Genomic DNA, 19,931 nt, shown 5'->3' with positions numbered 1-19,931 from the left:
GATTATAATTTAGCAAACATGTGTCAGTTTCCATTTGAGTGAATGAACTGTTAACAATAAAAAAAAATATAGTGAGTGGTACTAGTCTGAGAAATGTCAACTACTACTTCAAAAAAAAAATGTTTTATATAGGTAACCTAATAATTTTGCTAAGACTAAAGGAAAAGATAAATAGGTAATAAATTTGACTATGGGCTATATTATATTGTAACCACTTCAAAAAGGAAACATCATGCAAATGCAAATTCCAATGAGAAAAATAGTTTAATTCCATCAGTCCAAAATGATGAAAATATGTCCACGATATCATAGGCAACAACACACTCCAAATTTGACTTAAGAAAAAAATAAACATAAACAAAAAAGAAGAAACATGTGATTCAGAAATAAACAAACATATCCAAGTCTGGTTCTGGTTTGAATCCTTTTTGGGGGATGAAACTTAGAGTCTGATGAACCCTTTGTCTCTCAAACTCTCTACAGTTTCTTTAATGCTAACCTCCAATGGCACAAACTCAACCCCAAGAGACTCTGCTTTCTCTTTAGACACTTTATATGTTGGAATATATATCTTTTCATCTGCACACCTGCAACATTCAGGTTTCAATTGATTCTTGTCAAAAATCTTGTCTTATAATCTAACAATGTCTATTTGACATTAAAAACGAAAACACTTACCTCTCAGGGAGTTGGAATTCAGGGTAAAGATCATTCAAAATGTTAACAACTTCAGAGTAATGAGCAACTCTCTCCACTAGACAGTATCTTCCATTAGCAGTTGGGTTCTCAAACGCTTGAATATGAGCGTTGGCTACATCTTTAACGTTAACCCACCCGAATGTCGCATTAGGAAACGTCTGTGCTCCTGAAAATGTAAAACCAATGTTCAAAGCTTATTACGTGTGTGAACCAAACCAATCCTTCTGTTTTTCCTTTACCTTTGATCAAGCTTAGTACTGCAGCAGCACTAGTGTTTAGCGTGGGCTGTAAGAGAGGACCAATCACCATAGCTGGATTTATCGAAACCAGCTGTAAATCGTTCTCTTCCGCGAATTTCCACGCTGCGTTTTCAGCTAATGTCTTGGAGAGTACATACCATAGCTTTTGAAAAGGACCAAAAAAAAAAAAACAGTGATTCAGCAAAAACAGAGTAATAACTTCAACATCACGCAACCAGATTTCATATTGATTTTACCTTGGAAGCTCTGCAATATTCAGGATCGGCGAACCAAGATTCGTCAACTATGGTATCGGGTGTTCGAGGCATTCCATTGAAAGCAACAGCTGCTATAGATGAGGTTAAGACAACTCTCTTAACAGAGGAAGTCTTCAAACATGAGCTTAGAACATTGATTGTTCCTTTCACCGCTGGATCAAGTAACTCAGCCTGTGAAGACCAAAACACAAATCAACCAAAAATGGAAGATATAAGAACAAGAGAATGCGCCAAGATGAGAGAGAGAGAGAGAGAGAGAGAGAGAGAGAGAGAGAGAGAGAGAGAGAGAGAGAGAGAGAGAGAGAGAGAGAGAGAGAGAGAGAGAGAGAGAGAGAGAGAGAGAGAGAGAGAGAGAGAGAGAGAGAGAGAGAGAGAGAGAGAGAGAGAGAGAGAGAGAGAGAGAGAGAGAGAGAGAGAGAGAGAGAGAGAGAGAGAGAGAGAGAGAGAGAGAGAGAGAGAGAGAGAGAGAGAGAGAGAGAGAGAGAGAGAGAGAGAGAGAGAGAGAGAGAGAGAGAGAGAGAGAGAGAGAGAGAGAGAGAGAGAGAGAGAGAGAGAGAGAGAGAGAGAGAGAGAGAGAGAGAGAGAGAGAGAGAGAGAGAGAGAGAGAGAGAGAGAGAGAGAGAGAGAGAGAGAGAGAGAGAGACCTGAGGGTCCTTGACGTCGTGGTAGAATGGTGATGCGGTGTGGAAAACTCCTTCGCAACCATCGATTGCTGAATCGAAAGAGCCTTCTTCTAACAAGTTTGCTTTGAACAATTTTAGCCTTTCCTCTGCTCCTTCCAATGCAAGCAAATGCTCTGTTTTCCTTGGATCATCTGTTCCATTTAACCATATATACAAAGTAAACAAATCTATGAATCTCGAATCATTACAACAACAAAAAAAGAAACAAATCTTGAACATGAGCCATCTATCTAAACCTAAGAGAAACTATATAAATCCGTTATAAAATTTTGGAAGAGATTGGAATAGAGAAAAGAGACGGACTTGGATCACGAACAGAGGCTTTAACGGTGTAGCCGCGGAGAAGGAGAAGCTTAACAATCCATGAAGCAATGTAACCTGAAGCTCCTGTCACACAAACTGTCTTTTCTTCTTTCACACACTCTGTCTTCTCTTCTTCGCTGCTCATTCTTCTTCTTTCAGATCTTCTTCTCCTCAAACTATGTCTCTTTTTCTTTTTCTTTCTCTGTTTTGAATTCTTCAATACTGAGATATTCTTAGCGTTTCTGCCTTTTTATTTTTTTTCCTGTTTTGTTTTTTGGGGTTTCAAAGCGCGCCATTTTTAGGAAAGAGTTGGTTAGAGTTTTCCTCGGGATTTTTCTCTACCAAGTGTGTGACTCCTCTTAATCTCCTCCGTACGTTTATTCATAGACTTATTTCATTAACAAAAAAATCAATACTTCATCGGTTTTAAAGAAAAAACCGGTTTTTGTAAGATATAGAAAGCTACATTTTCATGACATTGGAGTTTCTATGCCTTGATGTGACTGAACTGTTGTTCTTAACTTCCCTCAAAGGCGGTCTAGAGGAGCTCGACGGTTTCGCTGTTCTTCCTTCGCTGTGTTTAGACCCATCTCCGTTGTTGCTATGTCGGTTTTCTTTCAACCGACAAATCAATACCCTCTTCTCCGACTCTGATGGCAATTTACTCTTCTCCGGTTCTTCTAACTTATCTTCCTTCCTCATTCTCTTGATCTCTTCTTGTAAACCACAAACCTCTGCTTGTAGGTTTTTCAACTTTTTCTCTGATGATAACGCCTTTCTTCGCCACCCTTCAACCTAAAAAACATTTGGACGTTTGTTAAGTCACGGCCGACTTATGCTATATTTCAGAAATGAGAACTATATCTTACCGAGGAATTCAGATTTTGTAACTGAGAATCTGATTCGAGAGCGCGGTTTTGCCAGAAATCACGACAAGATTGAAGTTCCTCCATTTCTTTCCTCACTTGATTCAACATCTCTTGCATTTGTGACCATTGCTCTGCTTCAGCTCTTACTTCATCTGCGATCTTCCTCATAACTGCTTTGCATTGTCTAGAGCAGTCTTTCTTTTCCTCGTGCGCTTTTATTGCCTGCCAAAAAAACGTAAAACATTAATCTTCACAAACTTCATTTTTGACCTCATCATATAGTAAGAAGAGAGTAGAGAGTTTGCTTTCACAAATCTACCTTACTATACATGGCATCTTGACGATCAATACATTTGGAGACAGAGCTTGTAGTCGATGCAAAGAGACTTGATCCATATTCTTTCTCCATTCTTTCTAACAATACCCCTTTCGACAAAGCTTCCATTTTACTACTCAATGTATCTATCTGCACCCAAAAAAAAAACATCAAAATTTAAAACCATGCTAAAAAAGACTAATAAGGCCATTTACAGTGAATTATGTCTAACTCACATTGCCATTATTGTTCCTTAGAGTGACTTGATCAGAACGGACAGAGAAGCTAGCTTCAGCCATTTTCTGAATCCCTTTGACACAAACCTCTTCGGAAACTGATTCGTCGAACCTCTCTAGCTCTTTCCTTAAAACAGAAGCTTTCTTATCAAAATTATGTCTGCAGTTTCTAGCTTCCATGTCTTTAACTTTTGGAGACTTTAACTCATTCAGTTTCTCAACCAAATAGCTAATCTCATCTTCCATAGCCTTGCTCTCTTTCGTCCCTTCTGAGATTCTCTGTTTCCCCTAAATGAACATAAAACACAGCTTCAGTCTCAAAAAAATTCACAAAACACAACACAAACAAACCAAAACATCAGATTTGACTTACGGACAGAAGAGTAAGAACAGCAGATCTAAGCGTCTTCTCCATCCGTTTCTTCCTCCTCTCCATCTTCTTCAAAGCAATCTCTTTCTCTATTCTTAACAAATTACACTCTGATCTCAACATCTCCGCTTGAAACCTCCACTTAGCCTCCTCAACTTTTTCATCAACCGCAGTAGAAGAAGAAGAAGAAGACAACCTAGTCCCACCAATCTCTCTCCCGTCTGCAACTTTCCCTCTTCTCCTTCCTTCTTCCTCACCGCCTTTATCATTCACCATCACAACCGATGCCCCTCGATCAAAAGTCCTCTCTTGGTGAAACAGAACCTCCAGTTTCACTCCCGGATCCTTCTGAGACAAAGAAGAGGGTGTAGTCTTTAAGCCCTTTGCGGCACATCGTCGAACACTATACCTACGTGGCAACTGAAGAATCCTCGGCGTCGGAGAATACTGCCACTTCGATTTCCTTATCATCATCGCTTCGTTTCTTCTCTCCATTTTTATGCACCGCCGACTTTAACAAACAACAAAAGCAGGGGAAGTATCTGTCTTTTTGTCTCTTGTCTGATGGTTATTGTCAGAAGAAGAAGAAGGAAGAAGAAAGGTCTGGTCTTTCTCTGTCGGGTTTTGAAAAATAAAGCCTTTGTTACCGTTGGAAAAATAGAATCACTCGAAAGCAGAGAAGAGAAGAGACAACGACATTGGAGAAATCATCAAAGGTTGGTAATTTAAAAAAAAATTGTGTTTTATTTTTGTTTTTAATAACCAATGTGTGTGTTGTGTTGTGTTGTGTATATATATAATGAGATCTTTGGGGGTCTGGTTCTCGAGTAAAGCCTACGGCGAGAAAGATAAGGAGGAAAGGGAGAGAGAAGCCTCGTGAAGTGGAGCCATTTTCAAATAAAAGCTGTGTTGCTGTGTTTGTGTTCTTTGTTGTGTGTTTAAGTCTTAAGTGTGTGTGTGTCAAAGTTCGTGATGAAACCGCTGCTTCCTCTTTCTACCCCTTTTTTATTACCAAAGAACCTCATTGGATATCTCATTAAAAATACATAGTGACTAGTGGGTGTTTTTTTTTTTCTTTTTCTTTTTTTTTTTGTCAACGACTACCAGTTGTTGTTTTCTACTTTTTAAATAGAGTTTATTCAAATATACTATATCACTTATTTGTTTATTTAAGATTCAAAAATAACTTAAATTCAATTCAAAGTTAAAAGTTTTTTTTTTAATATGTTGTATATCAGCTATCTTTTACCTCTAAACTCAATGGTTGTTTTACTCTGAGTCATATTTACAGTTTAATGGCATCATTCCAGACGAAAAATATACTTATTCCTTATTCAAGATTCAGAAATAACTCAAATTTCCTTTAAAAATTAAAAATTATTTTATTATACTTGCTGTTTAAATATCAACTATTTTTCACCTTTGAACTTAGTGGTTGAATCTATAGTTATATTGTAACTGAAAATTATCTCTATTAAAAAAACATAATAGAAAATCAAAAGTATTCTAATTTTCTCTCACTTTATTGGGGTGTTCTAAATAGACAGAGCTGTGCCAAAGAATTTTAACGTGATAAGGAACAAATATGGTTTAATATATCAATAATATAGATAATAAACAAAAAAAATATGTATTTTAGTGTTTAAAATTTTTATAATGAATCTACAAAAATTTGAGTAAAGATTATTGAAATTCACCATTCCAACAAATAAAAAGCAATTACAAAATAACAGACAAAAATATTTAAAAAGATATTAGAAATATGTAGGTTAGTAATTTGTATTGTTCAAAAAAGCGGTCTAGGTGGCCGCTTAGGCGCTAGGCACTCAGCATACACCTTGATAACCACCTAAACCGCCTAAAATTGCATAAATTTTGTTTTAAATTCTATTTTTAGTTTTTAACAACATATATTTAAATTATTAAATTTTATATCTATATATGTAATTATAAACATTCATATGTTGTTAATGTAACTTAAATAAATGTATTTTTATGAATATCTCAATGGTTTGTCTAGGTCTCTCTTTACATTTTATATGTAGGAAAAGTAGTGATTGGACATAGCATAGAATTTCCAAAATTTAGATCTGCTTTTATAGAAATTAACATAGATCCTTCTAAGCCCAAATATCTTGTAGATACTTATGAATACTTTGCTAAGAACAACATTGAAGGTGAACCTCATTAAACTAGTTTACCACTTCTCTCTGCCTGAGTAATTATATGGAAATAAGAGTCTAAGCGATTGTTTTCTTCATTTTTAAGTTTTCATGCGGTGTTCACTCTAAAATATATTATTTTTAGAAATATCTTACACTAACAATTGGTACAGCACTACCTAAAATTTATTTTTTCTTATTGCACAAATTATGTTTTGAGTATTTTTTTTGAACTTCCAAAATAAATCCGATCCAAACAAATCAATATGTAGTCATGGAGTAATATTAATTAATCTTAAACACTAATATTGTTATATGATCTATTCTCAGTGTGGTTCGTAAAATCGTAATGATCATATTTTAATGAAATCTATAAAAACTCTTTTGTTTATGTAGTTGAATCATCCATTGATGCGATAAAAAACCTTAAATAACTTCAAATCAGCAAAAAAATATTTAAGCTTGGCAACAAATCTTAAGATCCAAACAAATTAATCAGCGAGATAATTATATAAATCTTAAGATCCAATAACAAATCAGCAAATCAACGAGATCCCAAGTTGTATCTTCAAATCAGCAACTACAACACTAAAATTTGTTTAAGATCCAAACAAATTAATCAGCGAGATAATTTGATTTTGTACATAATATTAATTTTAATCAACTTTATTAAATATATCTATTATTTTAATATTGATAATATTAACAAAATAATAAAATAATGTTTTATTCGTGTACTACCGAATTAATGATATTTTAATTTTTAAATTCTTTAAAATAAAGAATCAGAATAAATTAAATAAAAATTATAATTTGAATACCTGATAAATCAAAGTTCCAGCTGATTCATATTTAAAATTATTTTGGTTTCAAAAACAATTACATTTGTTTGGATCTTAAAACTAAACAAAATTAACAAACAAATACAACTTGAAATTTAATTTTTTAATCCCAAATAACTTCTTCCACCGGTTAAAATGGAATAGAAGCACCTCCGAATTACTTTAAAAAATGGAATAAAAGCACCTCCGAATTTAATTTTAGTTCTGTTTGGGCCAGAATAAAAGGTTGTGGCCACTGAGACTATTGTCATCCGTATTGGTTGGTGTTCGAAGAAATGAATTGAGCTTTGGACCTTTTTTGCTTCTTTTTTAAAAGATTGTATTGTTGAAAAAAATCGAGATTTATTTCACAAAACAAGAATGAACTTAAATCTTCTGGACACTACATAAAAAAGCTTCTAGCACTCTCTTTAGAAAGGGGCTTAAGCTTTTGATCAAACGGCCACAAAGCTCATCGTTATGTATGCAAAAAGCCAAAAAGAGGATAGGACAAAGATACGTGGCAAACTAGCAACAACCCATTTGAAATAAATTCATATTTTGGATAAGGAAATGTATCATAAATTCATAATCCCTCAAATATCAATTCTTTTCTTGTTCCCCAACTTTTTAAACACAAGTCACCAACCCATCAGATAAACAGCGAGAGAGATCAAGAAGATCACACGTGGGAAAATTAACTTACCACTTTGCAATGGCGTCAATGACCATGACACCTCCTTTTCTCCCTACCGTCTCAAAGCTTCCGGCAAACATCTCCGGCAACAGCAGAAGAAGCCTCGCCGTCGTCAAAGCCTCCACCAGCGAGAACACAACAAGCTTGGAGAACAAGAAGCAAGAACAGAGCATGAAGATGAGAAGGGATCTGGTGTTCACAGCTGCAGCTGCGGCTGTGTGTTCCTTAGCCAAGGTGGCAATGGCGGACGATGAGCCAAAGAGAGGAACAGAGGCTGCAAAGAAGAAGTATGCTCCTGTCTGTGTCACAATGCCTACGGCCAGGATATGCCGTAACTGAATTCGCTATTTAACCAGCCTCTGTATTTATGTCAGTAAAACTTTTCTCAGTGTGGTTTGTAATGATCATATTTTGATCAAATCTATAAAAACCCTCTTTGTTGATGTAGTTAATGCGATCACAAACCTTAAATAACTTCAAATCAGCAAAAAAATATTTAAGCTTGGGCAACAAATCTTTACAACCGAACGCACAATAAAAGCAGTATAATCCATTAAAAAAAAATCAGTTGTTCGGGTTATATAAGGAGTCCCAATGATTTCCCAGTTGTCTATAGTTTTCTTAGGCTGCCAGGTTGAGGAGAAGACAACACTAATGTACCTCTGGTTTTATTCTTCTTCTTCTGTATATTGAAGAGCAACAACAAATCTCAAGTTTCTTTCTGATGCATTTCCGCATTCTGCTACTCTACTCCAATGGTCCAGACGATGTTACCTCCTCTTCACCATCAAATTCTTGCTCAACGCCTTTGACCTGTTTTTGGCACAAACACTTTGGTGAGTCATCTTGATGAATTATAAACAAAACAAGAGACTATAACAAGATCATGATGAAGACCAGAAAACATAAGAGATCTGATGAATGGTAAGACCTCTCTCCTTATCAGCATTATTTACCTCAGATACATAATGCATCAGCATATTCTCAATTCCTGATTTCAAAGTAACAGATGAACTTGGACAACCGCTACAAGCTCCTTGCATTCTAAGCTTAACTATACCAGTTTCCCTGATCAAAACATAAACCTCTGATAAGGTAAAAGAATCAGATCTTCCAAAACAATTTCTCAAAATCATAGAAAAAACTTACGTATCGAATCCACAATACTCGATATCCCCTCCATCATCTTGAACTGATGGTCGGATACGCGTCTCCAAGAGTTCCTTGATCATTGCCACAGTTTCAGAGTCATCCTAATCGCAGTTGAGAAAAACAATTTTATCATTTGGCATTCAAAGTTGGTATCTACTAAAATCTTGAAGAACATTTTGGAAGCCTACCTCGTGAATAGCGGTATCCTTGGCAGCTGTAGCTTGTGAGTCGAGAAACAAAGGCTGACCAGATGAGTAAAAGTCCATTATCACTGCAAAGATCTCAGGCTTGAGAACATCCCATGTTACATCATCTGACTTTGTTACAGTAACAAAATCTGACCCATAGAAAACTCTAACAACACCTGCATCATCAGAGTAATCTTTAGCCACTAAACAAAGATCAAGTAAGGAACTAACAAATGTACATATTTGTAGCAAAATAAAAAAAGGGCTAAGAATACCATCAATGGCGAAAATGTCTTTGGCCAAAGGTGAACCCATAGCAGAACGAGAATTAGGGAAATCAGCACTTCCAATTTCCATAACTGGTTTACCAGGATTGAACATGAGAGATGAAGGGTTTGGTGTTGATTGTGTTTGTATAAACATTGTCCTCCTTTGCACTGTTCCCATAAACACCAATTCCAAACCATAAGATAAGATTTTTCAAATTCATTTCATTTCAAGAATAAGGAAACAAAGATTACTCCTTTTTTAACATTTTTTGATAAGCTAAAACTCTAATCTCAGTTAAAGCTAAAAACATCATACCGATCCAATTTCGGGGGAACGAAGAAGATCTCAAAGAGTTGTGAGAAGCATTTGTAGTTCTAGAATCCAATAAACTCGTCGGCAAGTGCGTCGTCGCCGCCGAGATAAACAAAGGACGATGTGATATCAGGAGAGAAGAAGAAGGAGGAGGAGCATAAATTACAGAAGCTGTACGTCGCGAAAGAGAATTGAGAAGCCTTGTAATCCCTTTCATAATCTTCTTCTTCGTTTGCCTAAGCTTTACCAAATTAGGGTTTCGCCGGAAAAAAAAATCGCAGAACGGAGGACGGCGAAAGAGAAGCTTCGTACGACGTGGGAAATAACGTGTAGGACGACGGCGTTGCCGTATATATATAAATATCTACCGTGAATTGCCGTTATCGTTACCGTCAATTACTTTAACCGGATTAAACCGAACCATTACTTCTACAAATTCTACCAAACCAAAGAATCATAATTTATAAATAAAGAACAAAATCTTTGAGACAAGCCTTGAGAGTTGAGAGCAACAATAATATTAATTTGGTTGCTACAAGCCTACAAGAACCAAGTGAAGTATACATTTTTAGATGCACATTATTGTTTTGAAAGAGCTTCTTCTATGCCTATATCTAACACAATAAAGTTTTAAAGAAAAGTTGAAAGAACAAAACTTCTCTTTAAAACTGATTCTTGAACCTCAGCTTCAATGAAACGAAATTATTTAGACAAGATCAGCTGGCATCTCGCGTATTTTAGTACCGTAATGCTTCTCAATATCCTTGAGATCCTTCTTGTCCGAAGATTTTACAAAGTTAATGGCCACACCTTCACGACCAAAACGACCAGCTCGTCCAATACGATGAATGTAAAGCTCCGGGTTGTTTGGTATATCATAATTGATGACATGTGAAACCTAGTAAATAGATATTTCTAATGTCAACTTCAAAGTTGTTTTAGTGACATTGATAGTTAAATGACAGAGAAAGAGAGAGATATCATACTGTTTGAACATCGATCCCTCGTGCCCATACATCTGAGGCGATTAAAACACGGCTTTTAAATGACCGAAACTGGTTCATGATTTCATCTCTCTCCTTTTGACGTTTGTCTCCATGCATTGATGAGACTACGAAATTGCTACTCCTCATCTTCTCAGTAAGCCAATCCACCTTTTTTATATACATATAAAGACAGATCAAACTTTAAGATTATGGACAAAAGTATAGGGACCAACAAAGCTTAAGAACAAGAGAAACTGTTTTTTTTTAATACCTTTTGTCTTGTGTTGCAGAAGATAATAGCTTGATTAATAACAAGCCTTCCATAAAGATCGCAAAGAGTATCGAACTTCCACTCTTCTTTATCAACATCAACATAGTATTGTTTGATTCCCTGCAAAACTTAAAGTTGTCAATTTATGCTTTTCATGATGAAACTAAAACTTAGCAAGCATGAAAATGTCAGAAGAAAAAACACTCACTTCCAGAGTCAATTCATCAGGCTTCACAAGTATCCTAACAGGATCTGTCATAAACTTTTCTTGCATCTCCAAAATCTCTTGAGGAAGAGTAGCAGAAATCAAGCAAACCTATTAATAGAAACCAACTTGATTAGATTCATATTATCAACAGAAACTGGAATTAATCAAATTACTAATATTCACACAGTTGAGATTGTAAAACCTGAATATCATGTGGAAGAGATCTGTAAACGTCGTAAATCTGGTCTTTCAAACCTTTACTCAACATTTCATCTGATTCATCGAGAACCAAAAATTTAACAGCTTTAGTCTGTAAGCTTCCTCTCTTTATCATATCGTGGACTCGACCAGGTGTCCCAGACACAGCATGGACACCACGCTCCAGCTTCCTGATGTCTTCTCCGATGCTCTTACCACCGATGCAGGCATGCGCCTGAATATTAGTATGCGTCCCAATAGCCTGTATAGTCTTCTCTGTTTGTGAAGCTAGCTCTCTTGATGGAGACAACACCAATGCCTGAACCCTTCAAACCAAAAAAAAAAACACCAACTTCATTAGTAAATATGAAAGTAAGTTGGTTAGTAAAAAGCGTTAAAAAAAAACAAATCTTGCAGCCTAAAAGTAAGTGTTCCTCACCAATCACCAAGCAGTACCATTAACTATGAGTAGTAACAAATCAGAAATTGCAAAGTAGAATCATAATCAACCATGTAAATACCAAATGCAAAACAGATAACGCAGTCTTAAGTGTTCCACTTCTTAATTACAGAGCAATATCATTAAAACCATGTAATAACAAAATCCTAATCACAGAGCAAGGCCATTAATCACAGAACAAATATTGTAGCCATAAACAAGTGTTACTAATGCTAATCACAGAGCAAGACCATTATTAATAATTGGGAAATATGGAAAAAAGGGTTTCAATTTGATTACAATCTCAGGGGGGAAAGAAGAGAAGAGAAGAGAATCGCACTTTCTAGAAGAAGTGTTGACGATTTGACAGACGGAGATAGCAATCATGGAGGTTTTACCAGTACCAGACTGAGCCTGAGCTATAACATCTCTTCCTTTGAGAATAGGCACAAAAGCTCTCTGCTGAATCTCAGATGGTTTCTTGTAACCGTAGTCGTAAACCCCTCGGATCACTTTATCGTTCATCCCCATGTCATCGAAACTCTTTATTGCTTTGATCCCTTTGGTCGTTTCGAAGACCAGATTCTCATCATCTAAAGCTCCTTCGCTTTTTCGATCGATTCCTTTCGCTGCCACCATTATTCTTAACTCTTAAATCTCTCTTCTTTCTTCTAGAATTAAGAGAAGATGAGATATTTGTTCTTATTGTAAGTTTGAAGACGAATTTGTCGGGAGAAGAGAACTGAAGAAAAAGTGTCTGGATTGAGAACAAAGGGTTTTAGGTAGGGGTTGTTTGGTTCTTGTATAATTTTCAAATCATCAAACTAAACCGGCCCTTTTTTAATAACCGGGTTTAGAGTTCGGAACTCGCGTACCAATCTGGAAAATTAAGGATCAGCTAAATTAATAAAGGTTTAAAAAGTTGAAGTATTAGCAAATGATTGGTTTGGATTTGTAAAAGAATAGGTAGGGTTGTGAAGTGAACTTAGTACAGTGGCAGGAGGTAAGTCCATTTGTAGAAGGCACCATCACACCCGTGATCGAGTTCCGGCTCCTACGAATGTAGGAATTTGGTTAATGGGCCGGCCAGTTGTGGCCAATGGTTGACGAAAAAAAAAAAAAAAAAAATAGGTAGGGTTTAGATGTTATAATGAAACGAAATTATATGTCGGTCTGGGTTACAAAATAGTGTTTAGGGTTAAACGAAATTATATGTTGGTTTGAGTTTACAAAAGAGTTGTTAGGGTTTAGATTTTACAATTAAATGAAATTATATGTCGGTTTTGATTTACAAAAAAGTGGTAAGGTTTAGGGTTTAGATTTTATAATTAAACAAAAGAGAATTATATATTGGTTTGAGTTTATAAAAGAGTGGTCAGAGTTTAGATTTTATAATTAAATAAATTTGTATTTCAATTTTGGGATTATAAAAGAGTGGTGAGGGTTTAAATTACACAATTAAACAAAATATATGTCGATTTGTTGTTATAAATAAGTGATTTGGGTTTAGATGTTATAATTATAAACAAAATTATCAAGCTTAGGAAATTAGTGGTTGTTTGAGCACTCAAAACAAACATGTTTTGGTTTTTTTCCCTCCTAATATAATCTTCTCGCATATTTTTTATTGATAAATAATCTTTTCAAATAATATTTTATCGAGATGTGGATAACATCGATCAAGATCGTGGAAATGAAGAAAAATCGATAAAATTCTAAAATATATATTTGTTAATATCTTATTTTATGAGTATTTATATTTATATCTAATGATATGAATATATGTTATCATTAATTTAAACATAAGTCGGTAATTAGGATAAAAGTATGTACATTTTCTAGTATGTTTTTGTCCAAAAAAAAAATTCAAATATTTCAAAAAAGGAATATTGACATATTTGCATGGTATTTTTGCTTGTAGCCAAAATTTTCATAAATCAATTGAACTTAAAAAATTTCAAATATCGAAGAAATTGTTGATATTTGCAATTGATATTTACAAAAATTTATACATACAAATATAAATTACGTAAATATAAAATGTTTCAACTTTAGGATAAATGAAATATTATAGATATAATGAACACATTTACAGGCTAAATTCTACCGTAATAACATTATACATTTACTCATTTATATAATATTAACTAGATTTTAACCCGCGGTACACCGCGGACATATAATTTCTATTTTATGTTGTATCTATTTGTTAAATATTAGATGTTTTGTAAATAGATGAATAACTAAATTTTTCGGTTGTTGTGCGACTAAATATTTATATTATTATTTTAACCCGCAATACACTTCAAGACTATTTGTTTGTTATATTTAGTTTGTTTTGTTTAGTGTTTGAGATTCTATTTTGATTTTTAATTATTATAGCAAAAAATAAGGGATCCAAATACATAATCAGTAATTTATACACTGTGATTAAGTCATATTTTTCCTAATGATTTAATTATTTTATACAATTTTAGTTAAACCAACTTGATTTTATGTCAAATATTCTAATATTAGTAGTGTTGATAAATAATTAAATAAGGATTTAATCCGTGTTAACACAAATTTTATAATATTTTATTAATTCCAACATGTCCTCTTTATAACTCATCTACTATATAACCATATTAACTTTTTTAATTTACATATTCGTAATAATTAAAATTTTAATTAAGTTTATATATGTTAATTATAATATTTAAATAAATGTCAATCAAAGTTTTTCTTACGTTAAGAATCAAAGCTCAAATGTTTTGGAAAACAAAATGAGAATCAAATTGTTGTTTTCTTTGTTTACGAATGATTCAGATATAGAATATCTTCAAAACACAACATAATATATGGTTAAATATATGATAGTTTCTATTTCCATATTGGTTGCTGTTATTTTTTTAATTGGAATGAAATATAAAATATTTAGGAAACAAATTCTTGAGTAATGTTAGTTTTAGAAATTTTTTAGAGATTAATGTTGTAAATAAACAAAACTAAAAGGGCATAACACAAAATGTACTTCAAAAATGTTAATATAGATTTTACGAGATTTATCAAAAGTTAAATTTCACTTATATAGTATCACTTTTGCAAGATTTATCTAAAGTTAGATTTCACTGCAAGCTCCCTTCATCTTAACTAATATTAAAAAGAGAGAAAAAAAAAGATTAATTTTATATTTTTTCCTACGTTAACATGTTGAGTCTTATTAGTTATTACTTATTACACTACGATAGCTAGTGATGAAATATGTTGAAAAAATAGGTTTAATTCTGGTTTAATCTATATAATAATAACAAACCGAATAAATGCGACCAACAGTTGTGTCTTTTCAATCATACATTTTGGATATTTTCTGAAAAGTCGTGATTGATCAATTAAACGGTTATTTATAAAAAGTTACAAATGTTCATTGTAAAGTTGTGATGATTGGAACATTGATATCTTTTGAATCTATATATATTTGTCTGTTTATATATTTTTGAAAATCTATATATATGTCTGTTTATACATTTTTCTAAATTATTTTCTAGCATTCATTCTTATAAATCAAGAAATTCCTCTAATTCTTGATTTAACAAAAGATTTTTGGAATGATGAATCTATCTCGAATAAATAACACCAAAGGTTGTGGTTTTTCAATCGTACCTTTTGGATAATCTTCCAAAAAAATCTGTAGAAAATTTAAATTGTGTGTTTTACACAAAGTTGCTATTGTTCATTGTAACGGTTTTTTTGTAAAGTTGCAACTGTTCATTGTAGAGTTGTGTCTATTTCAATATTCATATCTTTTGAAATATATATATATTTGTCTTTTTGAACTGTTTTCATTTTTTTGCCACCAAATAATATAAAATTTCAATCTCAACGGTTTTTACAGCTCTCTAAATTAATCTTTAGCATTCATTCCTTTAAAAGTAAAGAGATTCCTCCAATTATTGATTTAACAAAAGATATTTGGAATGATGAATCTAATTTACAAATTTTAGTTAATTTGATACCTAGAGTCTTTTTCCAAGAGTTAGATGGATTATATAATGAGCTTTTGGATTTGACTTTTGAATATTGTAATAAAGATGTCTTCTATTTAAAAGCACTTTATATGAGCTTGTAGGTACAATCAAGTGTAGACACAACAATTGCGATTTTTCATAGTACATTTTCTTAAAAAAATGTTTTGATTTGCTTTTTCTTTTTAGTTCAAACGTTTGTATATGTTCATTGTAGAATTGTATCTTTTCAATATATTTTACTAGGTGCTTCCCCACGCAACGCGTGGTGTAGTTGGCACTTTCTTGTTTTTTTTTGGTCTTTTTCTTTATCTCTTTTGTATTATTTCGTTTTAATTAGGCATATACGGGCTTTTCCGTCACTTGTATTTATACACTATATGTTTATACCATTTCGTTTAGATGTGTATAATTGTGGCGTTAATTTTTTATGAATTATGAGGACGTTGTTTCTTGCTTTTGAGGATCCAATCTTATCACTGACTGATATTGTTTCTGTAACATCCGCAAACCAAAAATGGGTTTTTGGGGATGGGTGTCGATGGACACCAAGGTGGTGTCGGTCGACACCACTAATTCTGGTTCGACCAGATTGTTTTAATCGTCGATTTGGACCGGTTTGGTTTAAGGAAACCATTGAACTGAGTCTTAAAAGGAAGAAAACGACCTAGGTCGTGTGTTTTGTTGTTCTCTCGCCGTTTTCGTTTGAGAAAGAGAAAAAGAGAGAAAGCAAGTGTTCTTGAGATTTTGAGTGAGTTTGGGGGATTTCTTGGCTGTTCTTGAGAGATTGGAGGCTGGGAAGGTGGTAGAAGCTTGCTAGGAGTGAGGGATTCGTTGCTCTTGGCCAGAATCTTCCTGTATTTGGGGTGAGTGCTTCACCATGGTTGATCTAAGCATGAAATCTCTTGTATTTGAGTGATTTGTTTGTGGTTGGTGTTGTTTGCTTGCCTGGGTGTGTTGTTCTTGAGTTTCCAACAGGTTTGCGTGTCATTAGGGCGAGTTTGGGGACGAAATCGGGATGATTGGAATCAGAATTCGACTTTCGCGTTCGTGCAGTTTGTGTCTATAGAAGGAGCATCGATCGACACCTTGTGGCATCGGTCGGCACCTTCTCGTGAGGCATCGATCGCCGCCATATCGTGGGCATCGATCGGCACCAGGTCATGAGGCATCGATCGGGACCGATGTAGCATCGGTCGACACTAGTTTAAATCCGTGACTCGTTTTTCCTGGTTTGATGTATTGTTGTGTGTTTACTTGTTGCTTGAATATGAGGGTCTCAAATGCTTGTGTGTATAACCTAGTAGATGGGAGGACGGCCTCACTAAGTATTTATGATAATACTTACACATCTCAATTGTTGTTTGTGGTGTGCAGGTAAAGGCAAAGTGTGATCGTGGAATCAAAGGCAATGAAGAGGAGGATGTTCTAGGGACTCGATTGATTGTTATCTGGCATTGTTAGGTTGCTAGAATTGTGTCCTAGAACATTGTTTAGGATTGTTGGTTATTTGATTTACGTTGTTGGATCATTAGTTTATGATTGGAATTAGTACTGGTTATTATTTTATTGGTTATTGGTTTATTGGATATTTATTGGTTTGTTATTTCCGCTGTTGATTGTGAATGTGGTTAGGTGGCTAGTGGGTATGGGACCACTAGTTGTAGTTATTTATATATATTTATTATTTATTTTTAAAAAAGGGTCGGTCGTTTCAGTTTCCAATACATTTATTCTATTATAGATTTTCTAATTAACTACTTATGTAAACCCTTCATACGTTGATGTTACAATGATAAGTTATTTTTTTAAATAATTATCTTCCGTGTAAGTGATTATGTTTGTATGCCCATGTTTTGGTCTAATATCAATAAGATCGTTTCTGTTTTTCTTTAGTTGGCTTTGAAACCAATTTTTAGTTAAGCAAATAATGGATCGAATTATGTTGTTAATAAGTAATATAAATTCTTATGTATATATATATTGTATATATGTGACTATAAGTTTAGCTAACTAAAAAATTCTGTAATATTTAAATATAATCTTGAACATATATATATATATATTATTTGTGGGAGGAATGTGTGGAATTATTGGATAGAAGTTATTTTTGAGTTAAATGACCTTTAAAGTCTTTAAAGTGAGTTAAATATTAATAAATTTGTATATGTGTCTTGACTTTTTTAAAAAGGAATACCAAGTGTTTCCTTCCAAATTTTAAGTGATATAATATTTTAGTTTTCTTATATGATTTTATGAACTTCAATGTAAAAGTTTTTCAAAGTAATAAGTACACTCACACTGATTGAATTATAAAATATGGAGAAATGTTCCTTTGAGCATAGTAGAGAACTAGGTGAGTTACCCGCACGCTTGTGCGGGCAGGAACTGAATAGAAAAAAGGAAAAAATTAATTTAATTCTTTAAAATATTGAATCAAAATTTTATTATATTTTAAAAACTTGTTTAATTTTTTAAATTTTTATATTAGTTCGTATGTTCAAGCATAAATTATTTTTTTTGTAAGTTTTGTATTAAATATTTTCTTTTTCATTTTTTAAAATAATAAAATGAATAGTTATTAAAATGTTTATTTATAGTATTACTCTACATATGCAAAATATAAATTGAAAATTCAAAGTCCATTTTTAAAGTTTAATTGAAATTTTAAAGTCCATATATAAAGTTTAAGCCCAAATTGACCGTAACAAAGTTTTAAATGAGCCAAATACAATTGCTACGGTCAATTTTAATTACCTTGATATAATAATTTGGGACAATATAATATGTAATTTTGTTTAGACCATTAAAATAATATTTTAAGCAACCCATAAATATACTTTCGTTTAGACCATTGTAATTGGTACTACAAACATTCAAAATTATACTAAAGTTTACATATACAAAAGTTCATTAAGCCACTATATCTTCATTTCTGAGTCCATTCTTTATGACTGAGTCTCCGAGCTCTCACTTTGATGCTCCATTACATGGTTTATGTAATAACGTCCAGCAAACTCAGACCTGTAAATATATTAAGTGTATGAAACAAAATTATTTTAACATCATACATAATCATATATAAACTGTATAAAGTTATTTTTACATAATCAAATCTTATCAGTCCTTCGAACTGTGGTTTATAAAGATTTTCGAAGAGGTCAATGTGTTTTCGATACATGGTGCACCTATAAACATTTGCAGAGTGAATATATTGGTTACCTTATGATTATTATATCAGAACTATTTTATGTTACATGCCTTCATATTCTCCGACTTTCACAAACCGCATTACACAAGACTCCTGTTCGGATTTGTATATGAGATGGCACCTGTTTGATTGCCATTTAGACATGAATTCAGAAGCGTAGTTATCTTTGACACGACACTTCACAGTTTCATTCTTACATATTTATCAAATTAATAAAAAATTTTAACAGAGACAATTTTAAAACGTAACTGTCCTAAAGGTAGAGTAAATGTCTTTTACCTGCAATTCAACAACGTGAAAACAAATTCATTACGTTTAATGGCACTCTAAGGTCTTCTTTTATCTTCCACATCTACTATACATCCACAAACATCTAATTTGGGGAAAATATATAATTTGGTTTTTCAAAGTGTTGGAAATCTACATTTTGTAAAAGTTTAATTCATACTTTTCTAAGGGAGGGGCCAATACACAAAGTTACAACAAATCCTATAAAGATTCTAGATTCCCGAACACAAAGTTACAATTAACTACACTCACAGATTGTACCATATCAATATTAAATTAATTAACAAAACACTTACCGAAAGAGATGGGATTTATTCTTCCACGATATATATCAAAAGTTGTAAAGTTTCGATTCAACATTTGTGTTTTTCGTCGCTCCCCCAACTTTCCATGTTAGCACTTGTTAGTTTTCGCACCTTTTTGTTTCACACATTTTTTGTTTCACACATTTTTTGTTTCACACCTCTTTGTTTTCACACTTTTTGTTTATATTTATATACATATTTTTCTGGACTTTGAAAAGAGTTTTTGTTCTTTGAGTATTATTAATGATCTCACTATTTGTTAATGATCTCAAAATTTGCAAAGTTTTGATTCAACAATTGTGTTTCTTCATCGCACCCCCAACTTTCCATGTTGGCACTCGTTACTTATCACACATTTTTGTTTTACACCTCTTTGTTTATATAAAGTTGCAATGTTTTGATCCAACAACTGTGTTTCTTTGTCGT

General features: G+C 33.3%; 5 protein-coding genes across 5 annotated transcripts; 1 reads left to right on the top strand and 4 right to left on the bottom strand.

The window, feature by feature from the left end:
• On the bottom strand, positions 285–2,377 carry LOC104758451 (cinnamoyl-CoA reductase 1-like). Its single transcript, XM_010481322.1, has 6 exons — positions 2,203–2,377; positions 1,861–2,030; positions 1,196–1,387; positions 939–1,101; positions 679–865; positions 285–587 (listed from the first exon to the last, which is right to left on the bottom strand). Exons 1-6 carry the CDS (start codon positions 2,345–2,347, stop codon positions 443–445), a joined length of 1,002 nt encoding a protein of 333 aa, XP_010479624.1. The 5' UTR covers positions 2,348–2,377; the 3' UTR covers positions 285–442.
• LOC104758450 (nucleoprotein TPR-like) lies at positions 2,567–4,776 on the bottom strand. Its single transcript, XM_010481321.2, has 5 exons — positions 3,997–4,776; positions 3,624–3,911; positions 3,391–3,537; positions 3,072–3,293; positions 2,567–2,997 (listed from the first exon to the last, which is right to left on the bottom strand). The coding sequence occupies exons 1-5, from the start codon at positions 4,486–4,488 to the stop codon at positions 2,665–2,667; spliced, it is 1,482 nt and encodes a 493-aa protein (XP_010479623.1). The 5' UTR covers positions 4,489–4,776; the 3' UTR covers positions 2,567–2,664.
• Positions 7,577–8,120, top strand: LOC104758449 (photosystem II 5 kDa protein, chloroplastic-like). Its single transcript, XM_010481320.2, has one exon. It carries the CDS (start codon positions 7,692–7,694, stop codon positions 8,010–8,012), a length of 321 nt encoding a protein of 106 aa, XP_010479622.1. The 5' UTR covers positions 7,577–7,691; the 3' UTR covers positions 8,013–8,120.
• LOC104758448 (nifU-like protein 5, mitochondrial) lies at positions 8,155–9,924 on the bottom strand. The gene is made up of 6 exons (XM_010481319.2): positions 9,599–9,924; positions 9,289–9,450; positions 9,014–9,189; positions 8,823–8,926; positions 8,630–8,741; positions 8,155–8,486 (listed from the first exon to the last, which is right to left on the bottom strand). The coding sequence occupies exons 1-6, from the start codon at positions 9,810–9,812 to the stop codon at positions 8,421–8,423; spliced, it is 834 nt and encodes a 277-aa protein (XP_010479621.1). The 5' UTR covers positions 9,813–9,924; the 3' UTR covers positions 8,155–8,420.
• On the bottom strand, positions 10,096–12,459 carry LOC104758447 (DEAD-box ATP-dependent RNA helicase 34-like). Its single transcript, XM_010481318.2, has 6 exons — positions 12,038–12,459; positions 11,263–11,584; positions 11,061–11,168; positions 10,853–10,972; positions 10,582–10,749; positions 10,096–10,493 (listed from the first exon to the last, which is right to left on the bottom strand). The coding sequence occupies exons 1-6, from the start codon at positions 12,334–12,336 to the stop codon at positions 10,302–10,304; spliced, it is 1,209 nt and encodes a 402-aa protein (XP_010479620.1). The 5' UTR covers positions 12,337–12,459; the 3' UTR covers positions 10,096–10,301.

Source organism: Camelina sativa, chromosome 17 (assembly GCF_000633955.1).
Source record: "Camelina sativa cultivar DH55 chromosome 17, Cs, whole genome shotgun sequence".
In the NCBI taxonomy this organism is placed as follows: Eukaryota; Viridiplantae; Streptophyta; class Magnoliopsida; order Brassicales; family Brassicaceae; genus Camelina; species Camelina sativa.
This window is presented reverse-complemented; position numbering and strand designations above follow the sequence as displayed.